Raw genomic sequence first — 20485 nt, 5'->3', positions numbered from 1 at the left:
TGAGTTGTTTGGAGGAAACTGAAAGGTTAAAAAATTTGCCCAGGATCCTGTAGTCAATATATATCAAAGACCAGAATGTGAATCTAGTTCTGGCTTGCTCTTTATCGAATACACCCTCTCCTCCTTCCTCTCTTTTTTGGCAATGGATAGGATATGTGGGGTGAGGGCAAGGATAACCCCAAGGTTGAGAACCTGGGTGACTCAGAGGATATTGATATTTTTAGCAGAAATAGGTAAGGCTGGAATAGGGGAAGGATTGAGAGGAATGAATTCTGTTCTGGACATGTTGAATTTGAAATGTCTATAGGACATCTTTTTGAGATGTCTTAAATAGGCAGTTGGTTAGTTGGAACCAACTTAGGAGAGAGACTAAGGCGATTTATTTAAATCTGGAAATTGTCAGCATAGAACTCATTGTTGAACCCATGGAAGCTAATGAGATCACAAAATGAGATACTAAAGAGCAGCGTATCTTAACCTTTTTTGTGTAGTCTGATGAATCCTATAGACCCCTTCTCAGAATGATATTTTTAAATGAATAAAATGAAATATATAGGAATATAAAGGAAGCTAGTAATATTAAAATAGTTATTTAAAAAAATTGTTCATGGATCCCAAGAATCCCTTGTATAGAAGGAAAAGAGAAGAGGGCCCAGGATAGACTTCAGGAGAAACCCATGGTTAGTGGGCTTGACCTGGTTGAAAAACCAACAGACAAGATTTAGGAGTGGTCAGATCATTAGCAGAAGAACCTAGAGAAAGCACTGTCATGAAAAACTAGAGAGAAGAGAGTAGCCTGGAGAAGAGGGTGATTTATAGTGTCAAAGACTACAGAGAGATCAAGAAGGATGAGTTTTGAGAGAAGGTCGTTGGATTTGGCAATTAAGTGCTTATAGGTAACTTCAGAGAGCCCTTTTACTTGAATAATGAAGTTGGAAGGCAGATTGCAAAGAATTTAGAATTGAATGAGAGGAGAAGTGAAGAGACATTGTTGGTATAGGTAGTTTTCTTAAGTTTAGCGAGGACAATAGGTGGAATCTTCAGATAAAAGGAGGGTCTTTTAAAGATGGGGAGATGGGGGAGGGGCATGTTTGTAGGCATCAGGGAAGCAGCCAGTATATAGAGACTGAAGATTAGTGAGAGATGGGATGATAGAGGGGGCTCTGCTGGAGAAGATGGATGGAATGGTATCAGCTACATGTCCTTGGCAAGGAGAAGGAAATAGTAAAGGAAAAGCTCTGAGTGAGGAGATGGGGAGGAAGGGAGAAAATGAAGCCCTCATTAAATAGCCTGAGTTTTTTTTTTGGGGGGGGTGGGGCAAGTATGAGGCATAGTCCTTAGCTGAGAAAGTGAAGGGAGAGTGTGCCATAGGAGGTTTGAGGATGGATGAAGAAGTTGGTAATTGCTTGCACTAGTGAGTGGGATAGTGAATTGATCATGGAGGTGTTACAGTATTGTCTTGCTGCAGTGAGGGCCCAGTTGAGATTACTTAGCATAAATTTGTAGTGGATTCATTCAGCTCAGTTTTGTGATTTTCCTTGAGGTCTGTTTAGCAGGACATGAGTAGTGGTATACAGTGAGAGTAATCCAAGGGGTTGGGATTTGGCAAAGCATGATAGATAAAGGATCCTACTGTTAAGAGTAACAGAGTTGAACTGGTTCACAAAAGGGTCAAGATAGGGAAGGGAGAAGAGTATATCCTGGGAAAGAATTGTGGGGTGGAGTGATGGGAGGTTATCCTGAGGATGAAGAACAGGGTTAGAGATTGTAAGGCAGAGGGTAAGATTATGATCATAGGAATTTTGGAGTTCATGAACATGGGTGGGTAATTGCAAAGCAAGGGTAAGACCATGTCTGGGTGTGGAGCAGGGTGAGATAGAGTGGAGGAGTAGATCATGGAAATTGAGTAGAATGAAGATCTGGAAGAGACAGAAGGGAGTGGGGTGGGGGAATGGGGAGAGAGGTGGGGAGTGAGAGAGGGAGAGAGGAGGGTCACCTAGCTGCCTCTTTTTCACTTTATTTCTGTTAAAATCATTTCAGAGTTGTCTTCCTATAAAGCTTGTTTGTGTCTTGATAAATTGAAGCTTTAGTGTTTGAAATAATCCGTCGTTATTGTAAATATGGATTGGAAGTTAAAACTACTTTTTAAAACATTTATCCATTTATTTGTTTTTGCAAACATTTTGTGATATCTCACTGCCCCCCCCCTCCAACTTCCCACTGAACAATAAAACAAAACCAAAACAAACCCTCATAACAAACATGCATAGTCCAGCAAAACAAATTCCCATATTGGTCATATTCAAAAATGCATGTCTCATTCTGTATTTTAGGTCAATTACCTTGCTGGCAGGAGGTAGGTGGTGTAATTCATCTTTAGTCCTTTAGACTCATGGCTTATGATTGTATTAATCAGAGTTCTCAAGTCTTTCAAAGTTGTTTTTCTCTATGATGCAATTATTTAAATTGTCTCCTAGTTTTGCTCACTTCACTCTGTTTCAGATCATGGAGATCTTCCCAGTTTCCTTTGAAACTGTCCATTTTGTCATTTCTTAGGCACAGTAGTATTCCATTACATTCATATACCATGATTTGTTTAGCCATGCCCCAGTAGGTGGGCATCCTATTAGTTTCTAGTTTTCAGCTATTACAAGCAGCTATGTAGCTGCTATGTTTTTGTACACATTCCTATCTACTGTGCTACCTAATTGGCTCAAAGGGTATGCAAGGTTTATTAAATTTTCAGACATAATTTCAAATTGCTTTTCAGAATGGCTGGACCAGTTCACTGCTCCTCTAGCAGTGCATTATGTGTCTGTTTTTCTTGTAATCCTTCTGATACTCATAATTTCCTCCATTTTTCCCTTTTTGCCAGTGTGATGGTTGTGAAGTGGAAACTGAGAGTTGCTTTAATTTGCATTTCTCTTGAGTATTAGTGATTTGGAACATTTTTCATATGGTTATTGATAGCTTGGCTTTGTTCCTTTGAAAATGGTTTATATCCTTTTGCCATTTATCTATTGGGGAATGACTCTTAGTTTTATAAATTTGAATCAATCCTTTATCTATCTTGGATATGAGATCTTTATAAGAGAAATATACTGCAAAGATTTTTTTCAGTTACTTCTAATTCTAACTGCTTTAGATTTGTGTAAAAAATTTTCAATTTTATATTAGCAGAATTTTCCATTTTATTTTCTATAGTCTTCTGTTTAGTCCCAAACTCAAACTCTCTTATCTATTTATCTAAATGGTAATTTTTCCTTTTTTCTTTAATTGTAATGTCACCTCTAAATCTGTTTTGTACCCATTTAAAGTTTATTGTGGTATGCAGATGAGATATTGGTTTATACCCGTTTCCATCAACTGATTTCCATCAAACTGTTTTTGTAATATTGCCATACAAGACATTTCTTTTAGTAAAACTTGATTTACAGAAAATATACTGTATTTTCTTCAGCTGGAGTGAATGGAACAGTAATAAGCTTATCCTAGTAGTAACTTTGAACTGATTGGGTACCGTTTAAGCTGGATGTCATCATCCGAATAGCTAAAGAATTCCTGAAGTCATCAGGACTCTTCCTTTCTTCTCCCCCATGGTATAAATACCCTGCCTTGATTTACCTACTCAAGAAAAAAAATTTACTTTTCTTTTACAGCAAATCACTGACTTGAAGAAAGAAAATTTCAACTTGAAGCTTCGCATCTATTTCCTTGAGGAACGGATACAGCAGAAATTTGACAGCCCCAATGAAGATGTCTATAAAATTGTAAGCATTTGAAATAGAGAATTCTCATCTGTTTTTTCTCATAGTTAATTTAACCAGACGTTTGTGCTTGATTAATATTTGTTCCTTGAATTAGTATGATTCATACAATGATTCTCATTTTATTTTAATTGATTATGGGCAGTTTGAAGAGATTAGCATGACCTTAATATTAAACAGCCATATGGAAGATTAATTTTAATTCAAGGAGGGATTTTTGTGCAGAGTAAAATAAAACAAGACTGGTAAGTCATAGAAATGCCTTCTGATCCTCATTCTTTATCTAGTATGTCTTTTTCTAATTATTGTCCACATTTTATTGAAGCTTCCTGCAGAAGCCTGAAGTTAAGATTGTGGCAGTATAAGTTTTTCCATTATGCAACACTTCTTTATTCCTTGTGCACTTATAGCTGTCATAGAAATTGGCCCTTGTCTGAAAGTTTGACCCTGAGGTCTCTAGCTGAGAACAAACTTCTGTTACAGAATTTGAAAAAACAAACAAACAAACAAAAAACTCTTGACTCTCTTGAAAAGAAACAAGTTCAAATAGTATTTCAGGGTACGTTTCCTTCCCTTTTCCTAGCAGAGTTAGCCTTATGTCTGGGAATTATTCCATCTTTTCACTGTAGAAGTTAGTATCAGTATAAGTTTTTGAAGGAGGAAAAAAAACCCCTATTATTGAGTTTCAGCTGATCAATTATAAATTGATGTTTTGAAGTACACTTGCTTTGGTTCTGGTTCCACCTCCCCCCTCTTTTTTTTTTTTTTAAAAGAATGAAAAGCACCCTTATTTTTGATGGCCTTTCCTTTCCTTCCTTATTACAGAGTTAGTAATAAGATAATGACTTTGCTCCTGTCTGGTAACTTTGTTAATACAGTATAACTACACCTCATTGTCATGGGCATTAACAGTCATTTAGGGCAATGTTATTTAGGAGTATCCCAGATGTTTAAATGACTGTCTCCTGTAACATTTTGTCCAGTACCCTGTTTTTGCGAAATATTAATGAATCAGTTTTTTGTTGTAGCTTAGGTTTATGTGGCAATTTTCTCACAAGAGCCCTGTGAAGTAGGGAATACAAGTATTACCATCTTACTTTGACATGAATGATTGAAAAATAATTTATTAGGCGCTTACTGTGTACCAGGCATTATGCTGTGTGTTGAGGATATAACTATAAAAATACCCAAATAAACCTACAGGCCCTTCCTCCAAGGAACTTACATTCTAATAAGGGAAGACAACATGTATGAGGGAATGGTGGCCAGGGATGAGTGTTTGGGGAGAGTCTGTGGGGATAGTGAGTGGAACCATTGATTGACATGTCTTTCAGGAATGACAGTGTTGATTTGATTATTATTCTATAAACTAGATGTGGAAAGAGGTCAGGGTAGATAAACTGTGACATAGCATGAAGCTGGCCAGAGAAACACACTCTGGGGTGGCTGTAGGTTTTGTAAGTTATGGGTAATTTTCATTAATCTGGAGCTTTAAAAGGCCTCAGTATAGGTGGGGTGGGTCTGGATTGATCTAATTATGGAGTCGTCTTATTATTCTGAAGCTCCTGGCCCAGGGTTGGAACTGGAGAGCCTGTGCTGGTGAGGAATTATGACACGAAGGTGGCCGTAGAGCAGCTAGCTCAGAAAGGTTATGACTTTGCAAATATCACAGAATTAATGTGTATCAGTGCCAGTACTTGAATCATCCTTTGAATTAAAGACCAGCTCACTTCCCACCCTACAATTAAAGCAGATTAGGGTTGTGATAAAATTGATATTTTAAAAGAAAATAATAATTTTTAATAAAAATATAGAATAAAATATCCATTATTTGACATTGTTGAACTATACATCTTCTCATTCAGTCATTAAACGTTTACTAAGAACTTATTATTTGGGGCAGCTAGGTGGCACAGTCAGTAGAGCACCAGTCCTGGAGTCAGGAGGACCCGAGTTCAAATCCAGCCTAAGAGACTTGACATACTAGCTGTGTGACCTTGGGCAAGCCACTTAATTCCAATTGCCCTGCCTTCACCCCTCAAAAAAAAAAGAACCTATTATGTGCTAGGTAGCTCTGAGGATACAAAGAAAGGCAAAAGACAGTTGATACTGTCAGGGTGGAGGAAACAACATGGAAACGACTGTGTACCAACAAGATCTATACAGGGAAATTTGGAGATAATCAGTAGAAGACAGGCAGTAGAATTAAGGGGAATTGGGAAAGGTTTCCTGTAGAAGGTGGGATTTCCTGTAGAAGGCTGGGACTTGAAGAAAGCCAGGAGGTGAAGATACATTTCAGGCGTGAGAGGCAGCTAATGAAAGTGCTTGGAGTCAGGAGATGGAGCATCTTTGTGCAAAGAACATCATGGAGGCCATTGTCACCATATCAAAATATATATGGTGGGCTGTAGGGTCTAAGAAGTCCATCCATTGGTAGTGGTGGAGCAGGTTGTGAAGGGCTTTGAATGCCAAATATGAGATTTTATATAATCCCATAGATGTTAGGGAGCCACTGGAGTTTATTAAGGGGAAGGAGGGGCATGCTGGACAGGGTGACATGGTCAGACCTGCACTTTAAGGAGGTTGCTTTGGCAGCTGAGTAAAGGACAGACAAGAATGTGGAGAGACTTGTGGCAGGGAGATCAATCATCAGGCTTCTGTGACAATCTAGTAGTGAGGTGATGAGGGCCTGTGGCAGTGTGAAAGGACAGGAAGAGGTATATGCGAGGGATATTACAAAGGTAAAATTGATAGCCAAACTGTTGACAAGACCTGTCTATGGAGAATGAGAGTGAGAGATTGGGTTGAAACCTAGGTTTTGAGCCTGGGTGACTGGAAATGTGGTGGTAGCTTTGGCAGAAATAGAAGTTGGGAAGAGAAGGTATAGGGATAGGGGTGGGGAATAACAAGTTTATCTAGATTTAGCACATTTTATTTCTGTGTTAAGTTAGAGCAGTGGTTTTCAGTGTGATCTAGGGGTCCCTGAGACCCTTTCAGGGAGTCCATGAGGTAAAAACAACTTTCATAATAATGTTTTAATTTCTAATAGTTTGTTATTCAGTTGTTTCAGTTATGTCTGACTCTTTGTGACCGCATTTGGGATTTTCTTGACAAAGATACTGGAAAGTCGTTTGCCATTTCCTTCTCCAGCTGTGGCAAACAGGGTCAAAGTGACTCAACCAGGGTCCCACAGCTAGTCAGTGTCCAGGGCCAGATTTGAATTCAGGAAGATGAGTCGTCCTGACTTCAGGCCCAGAGCTTTATCCACTGCCCCACCTAGCTACCTCAATCTCTAATATGGTTAAATATCAATTGATAAAACCTATATAAGCCAAAGCTTTTGGGTGAGGGAATCCCAGGGCCAAAAACTTGGAGAATGGCTGAATTATAGCATCAGAAAGCAAAATACATCCCATTATTATGTGAAAACTTCTTATTTTATCTTCCTGGCTTTTCCTGAGTTATGATTTAATATTATACTTTCTGCCTTTTTTTTAGAGGGTCAATACAAGAATCCAATCTAAACAGTGTTTCTGTGATTCTATAAAACTTTGTTGAAGATATTGACCACCATGCTCCTTGGTATTTTCTGTACGAGGACTACATGATAAATTCTTTTGAATTAGCTTCCTGGGGAGAACAAGAACCAGCCCATGAGGGCAGAGATGATGTTGTATCTTTCCCAGGACCTAGGATAGTAGTTCTTTTACATAGTATTTACTCAGATCACACCTTAACCAGTATTTGAAAAGTTGAACATCAGGCTGGGGCCCTATATTGCATTATCCCTATGTGTCTTATTTTTCATTGTGTTTTAATATAAATTTCCTCAAATCATCATGGAGGGGAACTTAAGGTCTAAATTGTAAGTATATCATTAGGACTGAAATAACCCCAAATTTTAAAACTGGAAGTGACCTTAGACATTATTTGGTCCAGTCCCCTCATTTTACAGATGAGGAAACTGAGGGCCAGAGATGGGAAGTGACCTGTCCAGTATCCCAGTTTATTGGTAGAACTGAGACTGTGAGCAAGCTATGCAGATTCTTAATGCAGTGTTCTGATTATACCATGGTCAGTCATTCCTAACTACTAGAGAATCATAGCGTTGTAGATTGTACATCTTGGATTGTTTCTTATATCACTTGTGCGGTTCTCTCCAAAACTTTATTTATGAAATTTGGTGTTACTTAGCAATGGCGTTGGTTCAGCTTTACGTAACTTTACATAGTTCTTTGGGAAAAAAGGGTTGAATTTCTTCATTTGTTGGGATGAGCTTATTTTCGCCATTTCAAGTTGTAGCTGTTTTTAGGTTATACCTTGGAATTAGTTCTGTTCCAACACTAAGACAGAATTGCATGTTCCTAAGTGCTTAAATTTTAGATCACATCTATAAGGTCAGGAATTTATTTCTTCTGACCTCTTAAGCAGTTTGAAAAGATGTAGGATCATAAGATCAAAGACACTATAGAGTGAGATAACAAATGTAAAGTGCTTTGCAAATGTTAAAACTAAATCTAAATGCTAGCTATAGTTATTATGATATAATATAGAACTGGAAGAGACTTTAGGTAGGCCACATGGTCTAATCCCTTCATTTTATAGGTCAGGAAACTGAGGCCCAGAGAAGTTATCTGACTTCCATGGTCATAGAAATTGTTTGTGAAAAATCAAATTTGAATTCTAGTCTTCTGACTTCAGAACCATGCTTCTCCTCATGTGGACACTATAGCGTCCCAGGAAAGTTCTGGACGTTAGGACACCATGGTTGTAGTCCTAACTATTGTGGGACCTTGGGCAAGGCATTTAACTTTTCAGTTTTCTGATGTTTAAAATGAACAGGGTCAGATTAGGTGATTTCAAGCTCCCCTTCAACTTGAATGTGTCATTTTCTAATATTGTACATTTTAGGGTCCCTCCTCAATCTTTGTGATGGGATCCCTTTGTGCTGCAATATTGGACTTAAGGTTTCACAAAGAAGCTTTTGTTTTTGACTCCAAGGACAGTGAAGACACAAAACTTGTCATGTTCAGCATCGTGTCAGCTGTTGCTTTTCCAGTCATGCTATCATTGATCTCTGTCACTTTCAGTCCGTATCATCCTCCCTAGTTGTCTCAGCATTTGCTTTTGGGCCTAATAGGTTTTATTTTTGCTCTTAAATCGACTCTTGTCTTCTATATCAAGGCAACTTTGGAAACTTTTTGCAGGTCAAGGTTGCCTTTTCTTATGCTTTTATCTCAGTCTAGAGCACTTTATAGGCCATCTCTCATTTGTGCTTGCAGCTTATTTTACAGGTAGGGAAAATGGAAATGCTGAAGGGTGATGTAACTAACCCATTGTCCTCTGTGAAATCAGCGGCAGGTCTAAGCATCGCTAGTACAAATTTCTCATTTTTCCAAAATGTACTTTGTCAAGTCAGTAATACCAACAATAATAGCCCACATTTACCTCTAGATTTATAGTTTGCAAAGGAGTTTCCTCACAAAAGCTCTGTGAGGTAGGTGCTACAAATATGACTATTTTCATTTTGCCACTGGACAAATTAACTCAGATCCATTAGCTAAACTTGCCTAAAGTCATAAGACTGGTAAGTGGCAGAGCTAGGCACTTGAGCACAGATTTTGGGGTGGAATGAAAGAACACTTAATTTTGGAGTCAAAGGATTTGGGTTTGAGTTCCAGTTTCTGTTGCTTCTTGTTTGACTATTGTTATTTTACTCCCCTCTCTGGTAAAACAAGGGAATTGGACTAAAGGATTCCTTCCTTCCTTCCTTCCTTCCTTCCTTCCTTCCATCCATCCTTCCTTCCTCCCTCCTTCCCTCCTTCCTTCCTTCTTTCCTTCTTCCCTCCCTCCCTCCTTCCCTCTCTTTCTCCTTCCCTCCCTCCCTCCTTCTCTCCCTTCTTTCCTTGTTTCCTTCTCATATTTCCTAATTACATGTACAAATTTTTTACATTCATTTTTAAAAATTTTGAGTTCTAAATTCTCTCTCTCCTGCCTCCCCTCCCTCATACCTTGAGAAGGGGTTGATTATACATTATTACATGTGAAGTCATGCAAAACATATTTTGATATTAGCCATGTTGAAAAAAAATGCACACACAAGAACAAGAAAAATACAGGAAGTAAAAAAAGTATGCTTCAATCTGCACTCGGAGATTATAAGTTCTCTCTCTGGATGGCATTTTTCATCATGGGTCCTTTGGAATTGTCTTGGTTCATTGGACAAGATGATTTCTAAGGTCCCTTCCAATTCCAAATCTAATGTTTCTCTGATTCCAAATCCATGTTCTTTCCATTACACAGTACAGATATCCTATGTTTCTTACAGTGTCATGCTGTACCAGAAAAAAGAACTTTCTGATGCCCTTAAAGAAACTATATTTCCCCAAAATAAATAGTAATCAACATGCATATGTTAAGGGATAGTTCAAGATTTCCTTGAGTATTTCTCTGTAGGCCGCTGCTTAAGACTTTTGGCACAGGAAAGAAAGAACAAGCATTTATAAATTGCCTGCTATGTGGCAGACACTTTGCTGAATGCTTTACAAATATTGTCTCACTTGATACTTAAAGTAACTCTGTGAGGTAGAAAGAGAGAGAGGTTTAGGGAGATGGAAGAATGGTTGATAATTGTTTGAGGAATAAAAACCCCACAGGTGGAAGAATGGGTAAGAAGAGGGTTCTGATGGAGGGAACAGAGAAAAGGCCCTTGAAACAAGGTGACAAGGTTGCATGAAGTAGCAATCTTGTGAAAATTCTCTTCAGTAATTTTGTGTCATCGAAATTACCAAATAGAACTTTGACAAGATTACATTGTTGGATTGGGAATTATAGAAGTCTTTCAGGTCAGAGTTTGCTGATTGATCTATTAAGCATGTTATAATGTCAGTGGAGCAATATAGTTATCTTTTTCCTACCAAGTCAAATCATTTTTGGGGGGTGATGGGCTCACTAGAAGTGGATAAGGTTAAAAAAAATTTTTTTATTTAAAAAAGTGTCCGCTATTCAGAGCAACTGTGATATATGATAGCTACATAAAGTTTTAGAGTTGGAAGGAGACTCGATGGTCATCTAGACCTTTCCCTCCTTGAAGCATGCTTCACCTCTACAGTATCCTTGCCAAGTGGCCACCTAGTTTATGCTTCTTCTGGTAAGGATCTCACTATTTCAAGAAGCCATTTTGTTAAGCCATCATTTTTAATGCTGCAGGTTTTATACCTAAGGTGATATATATATATATATATATATATATATATACACATATATATATATATACATATATACACACACACACATATACATATATATTATCAGTAGAGTACATTGTCATATTTTCTATTTACTCAGCTCATTAAATTTTCTAGATATTCCTGTATTAATCTCGTTTGCTGAGAGTTGTAGCTCTCATGCCACATTTGAATCAGGACATTTTCTTTTACTAATGAGCAAAGAAAACTGAGTAGAGACCCTGTGTTTGTTGCTGATGGATCATATTACACCATTGTATCTTCTTGTGTTTGCATTCTGTAATGTGATTTGTTAAAAGTAGTAGTTTAGAGTTCACTATTTTTCTCCCTTCCTCTCCTGAATCTTATTTTTTAAGCTTAAACACATTCCCACGGCTGTGACAACCATATGCAGGATTGTAAACAACCAGAAGTAATTGCTTTGGAATGGTAAAAACAAACTGCAGAATTGCCCATAAATTTGGTTGGCAAAGGGCAAACAATTTTTAAATCAACTTCACTTGAATGACATTTATATGTTGATGTTTAAATGCTTTGGTTTTTTAGAAGGTTGGAAAATTTACATGATTATTCTGAGATGTGAGAAGTTCCAATCTTCGTTTTTCTTGATAGAATCTTTAATAAATTCCCTTTCTACTGTGCCCTAAGGCTAATGAGGTTTTGAGTATACCTTCTGCCTACTATAAGCAATGCATAGTGAATATGTACTTGAAACATTGCTTGGTGGATGGATTTTGTGTACTTTCTTGTATTTTAACATTGTACCCTTTCTCTCTGATATTTGTCTTGAAGAACATTGAGCTGAAGGTGGAGCTAGAAAGCCTGAAACGTGAACTACTGGAGAGGGAGCATCTCCTCATCAAAGCCTCGTAAGTGCTGCCTCATATAAAACTTTGTAACCTTTTCAGTGATTTAGGCAGTGATTTTGACCAAGCAGATGAATAAAGCCTCATGTTTTGATAATTTTTTTATGTGCCATATTAGCCACTGTATGCTCTACCAAGCTTGTGTATGTGAAAAGCCATCATTTACCTTTGAAGTGCAATCCTCTCTGGTGTAAAATGTGGCAATTAATGGTGGGAAGCCCCCTCTAATAGAAGAGGCTAGAAGTTCAGACTGAGTATGTCACAGTGTTGAGAGCTGGGCTCTGGCACCAACTCCTCCTTGCTTTTGGAGATGAGATGTGTGCTTCTTTGGTGCCCTGGGTCCTAGTTTCCTTACTTGTAAAGTGAGGGGCTATGTAGGGTGGTTGACCTCGAAGGTCCTATATGACCATAAAATCCTGTGCTTCTATAATTCTAAGCCTTCAGAAGATTAGTCAGTCAGTCAGCAAGAATTTATTAAAAAACACCGAGTTCCAGATGCTGCTAATTACTGGTGATACGAAGAAAAAAGGAATAGTCCCTGCCCTCAGGGAACTTATATGCTCTGGGGTTTGGGAAGACAGTCATAAAGAGGAAGACAGAATGTTAAAGATATAAAGAGTGGTGTCGATGGACCAATATTTATAGAAGATATGAAGGGATTCCTGCATTGGGTGCAGTTTGGAGTAGATAACAATGGCTCATTTAGTTAGTACTTTAAACTTTAAACTTTACAAAACAATGTCATCACAACAATCGCTATTATAGTGGTGTACAAATATTTTATCTCCATTTTATAGATGAGGAAACTAGGGGACTGGGGTCAAATCAGTTGACTATAGTCACATGGCTAGTAATGACAGCTGTGAGTAGAACTAATTTTCCTGATTTCCTAATTCCTAAGGCTTTATAATATAAACCTTCTGTGTGTTAAGATTGTTTTTTGAAAATTCAGCCATTAGGGCATAGGAGGCAGACAGCACAAAAAATTCAGATACATTTCCTTTATTATTATGTTTGCCATAAACCTAAGCTTCAGTGGGGGGAGGAATTTTTAAGGAGTGTTCAGAATATGTTTCTCATGTATTCATAATCAGTATCATTTTTTCTTAAAAAGAAATAAGGATTTGTGTTTGGAATCACAGTGCCATGGCTTTGGTACATTTACCATTAATCAAACAGAGAACACATTCCTGGTGTTCTAGAAGTAATAACTTTAGCATTTTGTGTTTTGAATGACACATAGTTATAGGGTGTGTAGGCAGAGACTGATTCTGTTTTGCTTGCACAATCTCCTATTTCAAATAGATCAATTGTGCTGTGTTTAAAATTCTTTTCCTATGAGTTGGCAGAATATGTTGCATCAAACCTCCCTTAATTTCTCCAGATTTATTTTTATTGGTTTTGGCTCAGTCACCCTCTCTTCCAGTTAGAAAAGAAGCTGTATTTGTTACATTGGAAAGGTGGTTGTCAATACCTCATGTCTTCAGTCTTCTCGTTCATGGTCAGAATTAGACCCACCTTCTCCTCAATGTTCCTGCTTTCTCTACATCTTTGCAGCAAAGCAGTTGAAAGCCTGGCAGAAGGGGGTGGCTCAGAAATTCAGCGTGTGAAAGAAGATGCTCGTAAAAAGATGCAGCAGGTTGAAGACCACCTAACAAGGAAAATCTTCCATTTAGAAGAGGCAAGTGTAAACCCTGGAGGAATAATGCAGCTTTCCCAGAGACTTTGGGGAGGGGGAAGAGTCTAGGATTTTGCTTAGATGCTTGTGTTTTGGTAGTGGCTGGGTCTTGAATATGGTCTGTAAGGAGTTTCCTCACCTGTGGGTTTCTTCCATCTACAAATTCAGTTTCTACTAATTGATAGAAAATTACTATATCATGGACTTTTAAATATTTCTCCCATTTTAAATAAAATCTTACACTATCAAATTCTTGAAGTCATTTGTTTTTCCTCTTGTTTACACTGCCAGAACAAATGTATCTTTGTATGTGTGTGAGAAGACAGTACAGGTAGTGATAATGGTTTATTTAGAGTTATAATACATATTCACATATGTCATCTCATTTGATTGTCAAAATAATCTGCTGAGCTAGGGACTACAAATGTTATTAAGCCTATTTAATAAGAAACTAAGGCCCAGAGGGTAGAAGTGACTTGCTCAGTATTAAACAACCGGTAGGTGGCAAGAACCTTGATTTACACACAAGTCCTCTGACTTTGGGTCTTGGATGTTTTCCACATGGCTTCTTAACACTACAACCCAGTTAAAATATTGGGCTTGTAGTGGAATGGGAGGAGGTGGACCTTCCCTTTACTCAGCATTAGCAGTATAATTCTTAGTATAGATTTAGAAATGGTTTTACTTAAACACCATTGTCTTTGAGATCATGAGACAAAACCCTATTTGGGCAGACACTAATGTGATATATTGCAGAGAATAAGACCACATTTTTCATTGTTGTATATATAGAAACAGCAAAGAACATTGCACAGAACTTTGCATAAGCAGCTCTGAGATCCAGTTCACTTGCAAGTCATTTTGATTAACACAAATGTGTATTCCTGTGTTGTAGACGTAAGCTTAAGAGTTTTTTCCTTTGGTGATACAAATAATTTCCCTATTGGCTTCCTTGAGCTTTGAGGGGGAGTATGTTGCATTTATCACTACCTAAATCACTGCAGAGATTTAGAAAATGTGGGTTCAGATTTTCTAGTTCCTAGTTACTATGAGGGGGGTGAAATTTGTATGTGAATTGCTGTATGGTTCTTGTTTGGAATTTCTTTATAAATATGCTGTATTGTGGGGAGCATTTCATTTTCATTGAAATTGCAAATATTGATTTGATTCAGAAAAAATTAGAAAAAGAGCTCTTTGTGAGTTAATTGAGTCTTTTCCTTTGGAAATGCTTATAACTCTTCAATATATAAGAGGTAATGGAAAAAAATGGCTGGCAAATGTATTTATTACCAATTCTCACCGTGTATATAGTGCAGTTCAGGGAGGGAGAACTGCTGGAGAAGAAGTCATAAATATTTATATTTTAATCCAATTTCCTTTCAAAATGTTCCCAATTGTATTGAAAAATCGCATTGGATGCATTTAATTTAACTCTAGGACGTCAAAGCAGCCCAAGCAGAAGTGGAAAAGGCCTTTGCAATGGCAGAGAAGGAAAAGGTTCTCAGAATGAGTTTGGAAGAAAAACTTTCGTCTCTGAAGATAGTGCAGCAGGGAGAACCAGAGGAGGCCCTAGCTGAGGAAGAAAAAGACAGGTCTGACCTTTATCACTCTAATATAGTAACACTTCATTTATCAGCATCAGGAGGGAAGGAGGCATGGTATACTAATGATTTCCCTGATAACTGATGCTTTCCAGTGCCAAAACTTTGTTATTTGTAACTGCTTTAGTTGGAAAGTTTTTGGAAACATGCCATTTCCCTGGAGCGTTCTTAAAGTACAGTGAGCATCCTTTACCTTTATGGAGTCCTTACTCCTACCAGTAATCGCATGGTGCTATAATTCTCTGATGCCTTGGGGGTTAGAAAGCTGCCAAAGCAGCTCTAATAAAGCTTTGGCGTTGGAAGCTATGGTTATCTTGGAAATTCATTTACACATAATGTCTCCTTCATTAAAATCTGCCTTTATGCTAGATGTTCTCATATTGCTGTGCTTGGTGAGTTCGTGTATGCTCTTTGTAGTTTATCTATCTCTTGTTGCTGACAGCTGTCATTTCTTTCTGACTTAAGTATATCTGCTTTTAGCAGCACCCACCTCCCTTTTAATTGCTGTTCCTAATCTGTGGGCCAGGAGACTATGTAACCAAGCTTATGTGCTGTATTTTAGCCTAATACGGTCTGAATATCTTGTGGGCCTGAGGGTGGCCTGAGGATCTTGTGTGTGAGCTGTGTGCCATGGACTTTGTGATACCTGTATTAATTTCTCTCTCTCTTTTTTTTGCTTCTGGGTTATTAACTGTTTTCTAGATATTTGTATTTGTGGTAGCTGAATATTAAAAAAAAGTAACTGTTTAGTATTAAGTAAAAACTCCAGAAACTTGGCTACTCACATTGTTGATCTGGGGAGTGCTTTTGCTTACTTCCAACTTCTTTATATCTCTGCTGGTAAGGTGAGCAGTTCCTTCCAGCTTTCCTATGGCTAGAACATAATAATAATTTTTGGCATTTATATAGAAGACTTTACATTTAGAAAGTATTTTACACATATCAGTTCGTTCTATTCCCATGACATCCCTGTGAGCTAAGTTGTATGAGTATTTTCCCCATTTTACAGTTGAAGATACTGAGGGTCAGGGTGGTCAAAGAATCTTCTTCAAGGTCCTAGTTGGGATATGACAGAAGTAGGAATTGAATCCAGGTCTTCCGACTCCTTTCCCATTATACTTTCCTATCTCTCTGTGGTGACGTTGTGTAACTGAGGAACAGCCAACTGTTGGACCGAAGGCAAGATGGCTGTATTTTGAACATCATGCCCATCCTTGTTCTAACATGCTTGTTCTGCATTTTTGGGGCTATTTTAACTGCTGAATGTGTTGATTTTCTTTTGTTCTGCTTAAGAAATTCCATGTGTATATCAGATGGTCAATCTTATGTTTACTTTAGAAGTGGAACCCTTTTGTAGAGCCTCCTCCAGGTGCTTGTGGTACCTGGCCTGTGGTCTCTTCGTATTTGTGAATGTAGATGCTGTGCGCAAACTGGGGGAATTGTCATTAATGAGATCTTGAGCTTAATAGTCTGGGCATCACAATAAGGTGAGTAGAGTGCTGCAACTTTGTTTTATTAGGAGTGCTTGATTGAGGTGTCGGAGCTATAATTTTTTGAATGCAAAGTAATCAAAGGCCAGGTGCACTATCCTGTAAACAAGAAGCAGTTGCTTTGTAAACTTGAGTAAATCAGTTCACCTCTGTGAGCCTCAGTTTCTTCATCTGCACAATATTGGGATTGGACTGAATGTTACCTAAAGTTTTTAGTGACTCTAGCATCCAGTATTCTAGGGGTCCCTTCCAGCTCTGATATTTTATATTCTGAAGTTCTCTGTAGTACTAATGAGAGAAGCAGTGTGCCACAGTGGTAGAGAGCTTTACTCTAAGCCAGGAAGGCCTGGGTTGCAGTTTTACCACTGACAAATGTTGGTTTGTGAAGTCATTGAACCTCTCAGTTCTCCAGACAACTAAGACTATAAGTTGCCAAGAAGATGCTGACCTGTATTGGCAGAGGGAGTTTTCTCAACCTGAAGTTCCCCATTGTAATGAAATCAGAAGTCTAGTCTCTGTCCTTTTCTAGTATTAACATTGTATTAAAGAATAGGTGTCCGTCCTTTGCTGTTTAAAGATGCAGTGTCATGGTTAACATGGGCTTTTGTGCCATCCTCTTTCCGCAGTGTATTTGTCCTAAATGGAGCATATTCTGGTCATCGACCTTGTTTCTGTAGAAAGTGATTCCATTTATTCTGGTGTTTAGGAATTGTCCACTTGGAAGATGTCTGGCACTATTTATTTCTTAGTTGCTTTTGTCCCACTGGGCTGAGTATAATATAAAATTAATATTTACATCTTGTTCTGTTTTAGACTGATAGAGGACTTGAGGCTGACTTTGAAGAAAAAAGATGCTTTAATTCAAGAACTTGAAGAGGCAAAATCTCAAATGGGATCTCCTGATGAGAACTTGTCATCTGGAAAACTCAGAGAACTTACTGCTGCTTTCAGGGAAGACAAGAAATTAGAGATAGAGGTGAGGCAGAGGTCCACAAATGGAAACTTTAATTAGCATTCATGGTTCTTCTATGGCGGATGCATATACATTTCCCATATTTTGTGTGTACATACAAATAAACAAATACAACATCTAGCTACTCACACCTGCCTGTCAGCTGAAGGGTAGCAGAAATGTCATGGCATTCTGGGAATTGTTACAAATCAAGTGTATTTGTATTGTGTCTGTGAGAACAGGCAGCCTTAATATCAGTTGTTGGATTACCTTTTATTAATGAATTAACATGGAAGAGTTTTTCCAGTTTTCTCTCCTCCCCTCTACTCTCCGATTTCCTACAAAAACAATGTGGTCTACTGTTCTTGACTATTCCAACATTACAGTTAGAAGCAGATATCCTTTATCTGAAGCTTTAGAAGCATTAGTGAAAAAATATATCATAAAAAGTGACTTGGAAAGTTCAAATCTTAGCTGCAACCTTCTGTTCTTGTACAATGGGGGCTTCTTCTTACAAGTCAAAATATATTAGGTGACATTTAAAGATGATTGATTATCAGTAATATATATTTAGATTCTCTGTTTCTGTATTAAGAAAGACCATCAACCTAACTAACAATTGTACATTTTTAGCATTATAAATTAGGTTTAGTCTGGAATTTTAATGGTTTAGAATATTGTTCCCATGGTTAGTAACTTTTAAGTTTTTTCCTTAAGTTTTTCACTTTTGCATTCTACAACAATCTTTCATCTGTCTTTTTATTTATGCCCTCTGGGGCTGAATAAGCCACAATCAATGATTACTTCTTGTCATGCCTGGCTCTTTGTGTCAGCTCTCTTTTCCCCTGCTTTGTTTTTAAGCTTTGTTAACTTGACTGGGGGGACTGAGTGTATTAGGGTGGGAAGAAACATACACTTTTGTTTTAATGGGATCCAAATGAAATGTTGTAAATTAAGTATATGAAGCTTTGTTCTAATTGATTATGATGCTTAATGAGAGTACTTCTGGGGGAAATATTTTTAGTGCATTTTTCTTTGTAGTTAACATTTATTTTGTTTTGTTAGGCTGTTCAAATGGAACTTAGAAATGAGAGAAATTGCTTTGAAAAGAGAATTCTGGTATGTTTAAATCATATTTTAATTAATCTGAGATTTATAAACTTGTTAGTGCCTCATTTCTTATTCTAAATATAAATGACTGAGTTCAAATTTGACCAAACTTATTGTACTCTGCCGTAGCCAGACTGTGTCTGGAGTGTTGTAGTCATTTTTAGGTACTATGTTTTAGAAGAGATATTGACAAGCTACAGTGTATCTAGGATTGTGGTGAGGGGGTTTGAAATTATGTCATGAAAATTGACTGAAGAAAATGAAGATGTTTTGTTAAGAGAAGACTGAGGTAGGGGGATGGAAGAGAGGGAAAGAAAGATTTATTAAATGCCTAATTTGTGCCAGGCAAAGCTTTGGAAATATTATCTCATTTGGTCCTCACAACAACCCTTTGAGATAGGTGCTATTATGCTCTCTTTCTTATAATTGAGGAAAATTGACACAAACAGAGATTAGGTGACCTGCTCAGGTTCACATAGACAGTATCTGAGGCCATATTTGAATTCAGATCTTCCTGACACCAGACCTAAGCATTCTGTGCCACGTAGCAGCCTTGATGATGTATTGTCTTTAAATATAAGGAGGATCAGGGGATCGTAGATTTAGAGTTGAAAGAGACCTTAGAATTAATCTGTAGCAGCCTTGATGATATATGTCTTTAAATATAAGGAGGATCAGGGGATCATAGGTTTAGAGTTGAAAGACACCTTAGAATTAATCTGTAAACAAGCATTAGTTAGCACCTGTGTGCTAGGCTTTGTGCTATGTACTGGAGGTCATTGAAGATCAGTGGGCCCATCTCATTTTAGAGATAAGGAAACTTGAGGACCAAAGAAATTCAGTAAACTTGCTCAAGGTCAGACGAGTAGTGGGGAGCCCAGATTTGAACCTCCATTTGTGCCTCTAAATCCAATACTCTTTATACTATATGCATAGACTTACATTCCATGGCTCCCAAGGGAAAAATCAGGCAGACGGAGGTGGAAGGAAGGACAGGGAGGTAAATTTGAACTTATTGTAAGAACTTCTTACAAGTTTGAGCTGCTTAGTAGAGTGATGGGAAATCTGGGAAGCTGAGTTTTTTTTAGCATTTGAGGTATTCAAGTGGAAGCTGGATGACCACTTTGTAGGCATGTTATGGAGAGGATTAATGTTTTAGAGAGGAGTTTTGCTAGATACACTTGCTCCAAGATCCCTTGTAGCTCAAGAGTGTAGCATCCTATTGAAATCAAATCCTTTGGAAATTTCTGTGGCATTGCAGGATTTAGTTGGCAGTTTGTTTTTTCATTACTGTTTGGTGTGCTCTCCACTGCTTGGGTGTGGCCATATGAAAATTCAAGAAGGCATTGGTGTTCTTCCCACGGGGATGACTACTTTTGTAATAGGTCTCCTTTCCTTTCACTGTGTCCTCTTGCTGTGAGATGTAGTATTGTAACTTGGAGCTGGTTCTTTTATGTTTGGTTTCACTTGGAAGCATTAAACTAAGTCTGACATGAATAAAATAGCATTTAAATAAATAAATAAAACAGCATTTAAATATATGTTTAAAGATTTATTAACAATGCATTACAGTTAACACTGGTCAACTTAGTGAATCCTCTTATCTAATTTAGTCTTTTCAGGAGGACATAAAAGAAAAAGAAAGAGAAATTGCTCTTGAAAGGAAAAATGGTTTGAAGAGGGATAAAACAATTCAAGGTCTAACTGTGGCCTTAAAAACAAAAGATAAAGAGGTATGTCTCTGTAGTTTAATTTAGATTTATTCAGGATAGAT

The 20485-nt window shown here is 37.7% G+C and overlaps 1 protein-coding gene across 2 annotated transcripts in view; it reads left to right on the top strand.

The window, feature by feature from the left end:
• CDK5RAP2 (CDK5 regulatory subunit associated protein 2) overlaps positions 1-20485 on the top strand; it is a 153169-nt gene that overhangs the window by 29257 nt on the left and 103427 nt on the right. For both annotated transcript variants that reach the window (XM_036749546.1, XM_036749547.1), the window contains exons 4-10: positions 3660-3770; positions 11807-11883; positions 13438-13561; positions 14996-15150; positions 17463-17625; positions 18667-18720; positions 20325-20444. In XM_036749546.1, coding sequence (XP_036605441.1) covers positions 3660-3770; positions 11807-11883; positions 13438-13561; positions 14996-15150; positions 17463-17625; positions 18667-18720; positions 20325-20444 — 804 coding nt within the window. The remainder of the gene's footprint in view (positions 1-3659; positions 3771-11806; positions 11884-13437; positions 13562-14995; positions 15151-17462; positions 17626-18666; positions 18721-20324; positions 20445-20485) is intronic.

This window comes from Trichosurus vulpecula, chromosome 3, assembly GCF_011100635.1.
Source record: "Trichosurus vulpecula isolate mTriVul1 chromosome 3, mTriVul1.pri, whole genome shotgun sequence".
Taxonomy (NCBI): domain Eukaryota; kingdom Metazoa; phylum Chordata; class Mammalia; order Diprotodontia; family Phalangeridae; genus Trichosurus; species Trichosurus vulpecula.
Note: the sequence above shows the minus strand (reverse complement) of the source record. Positions and strands in the feature narration are given on the sequence as shown.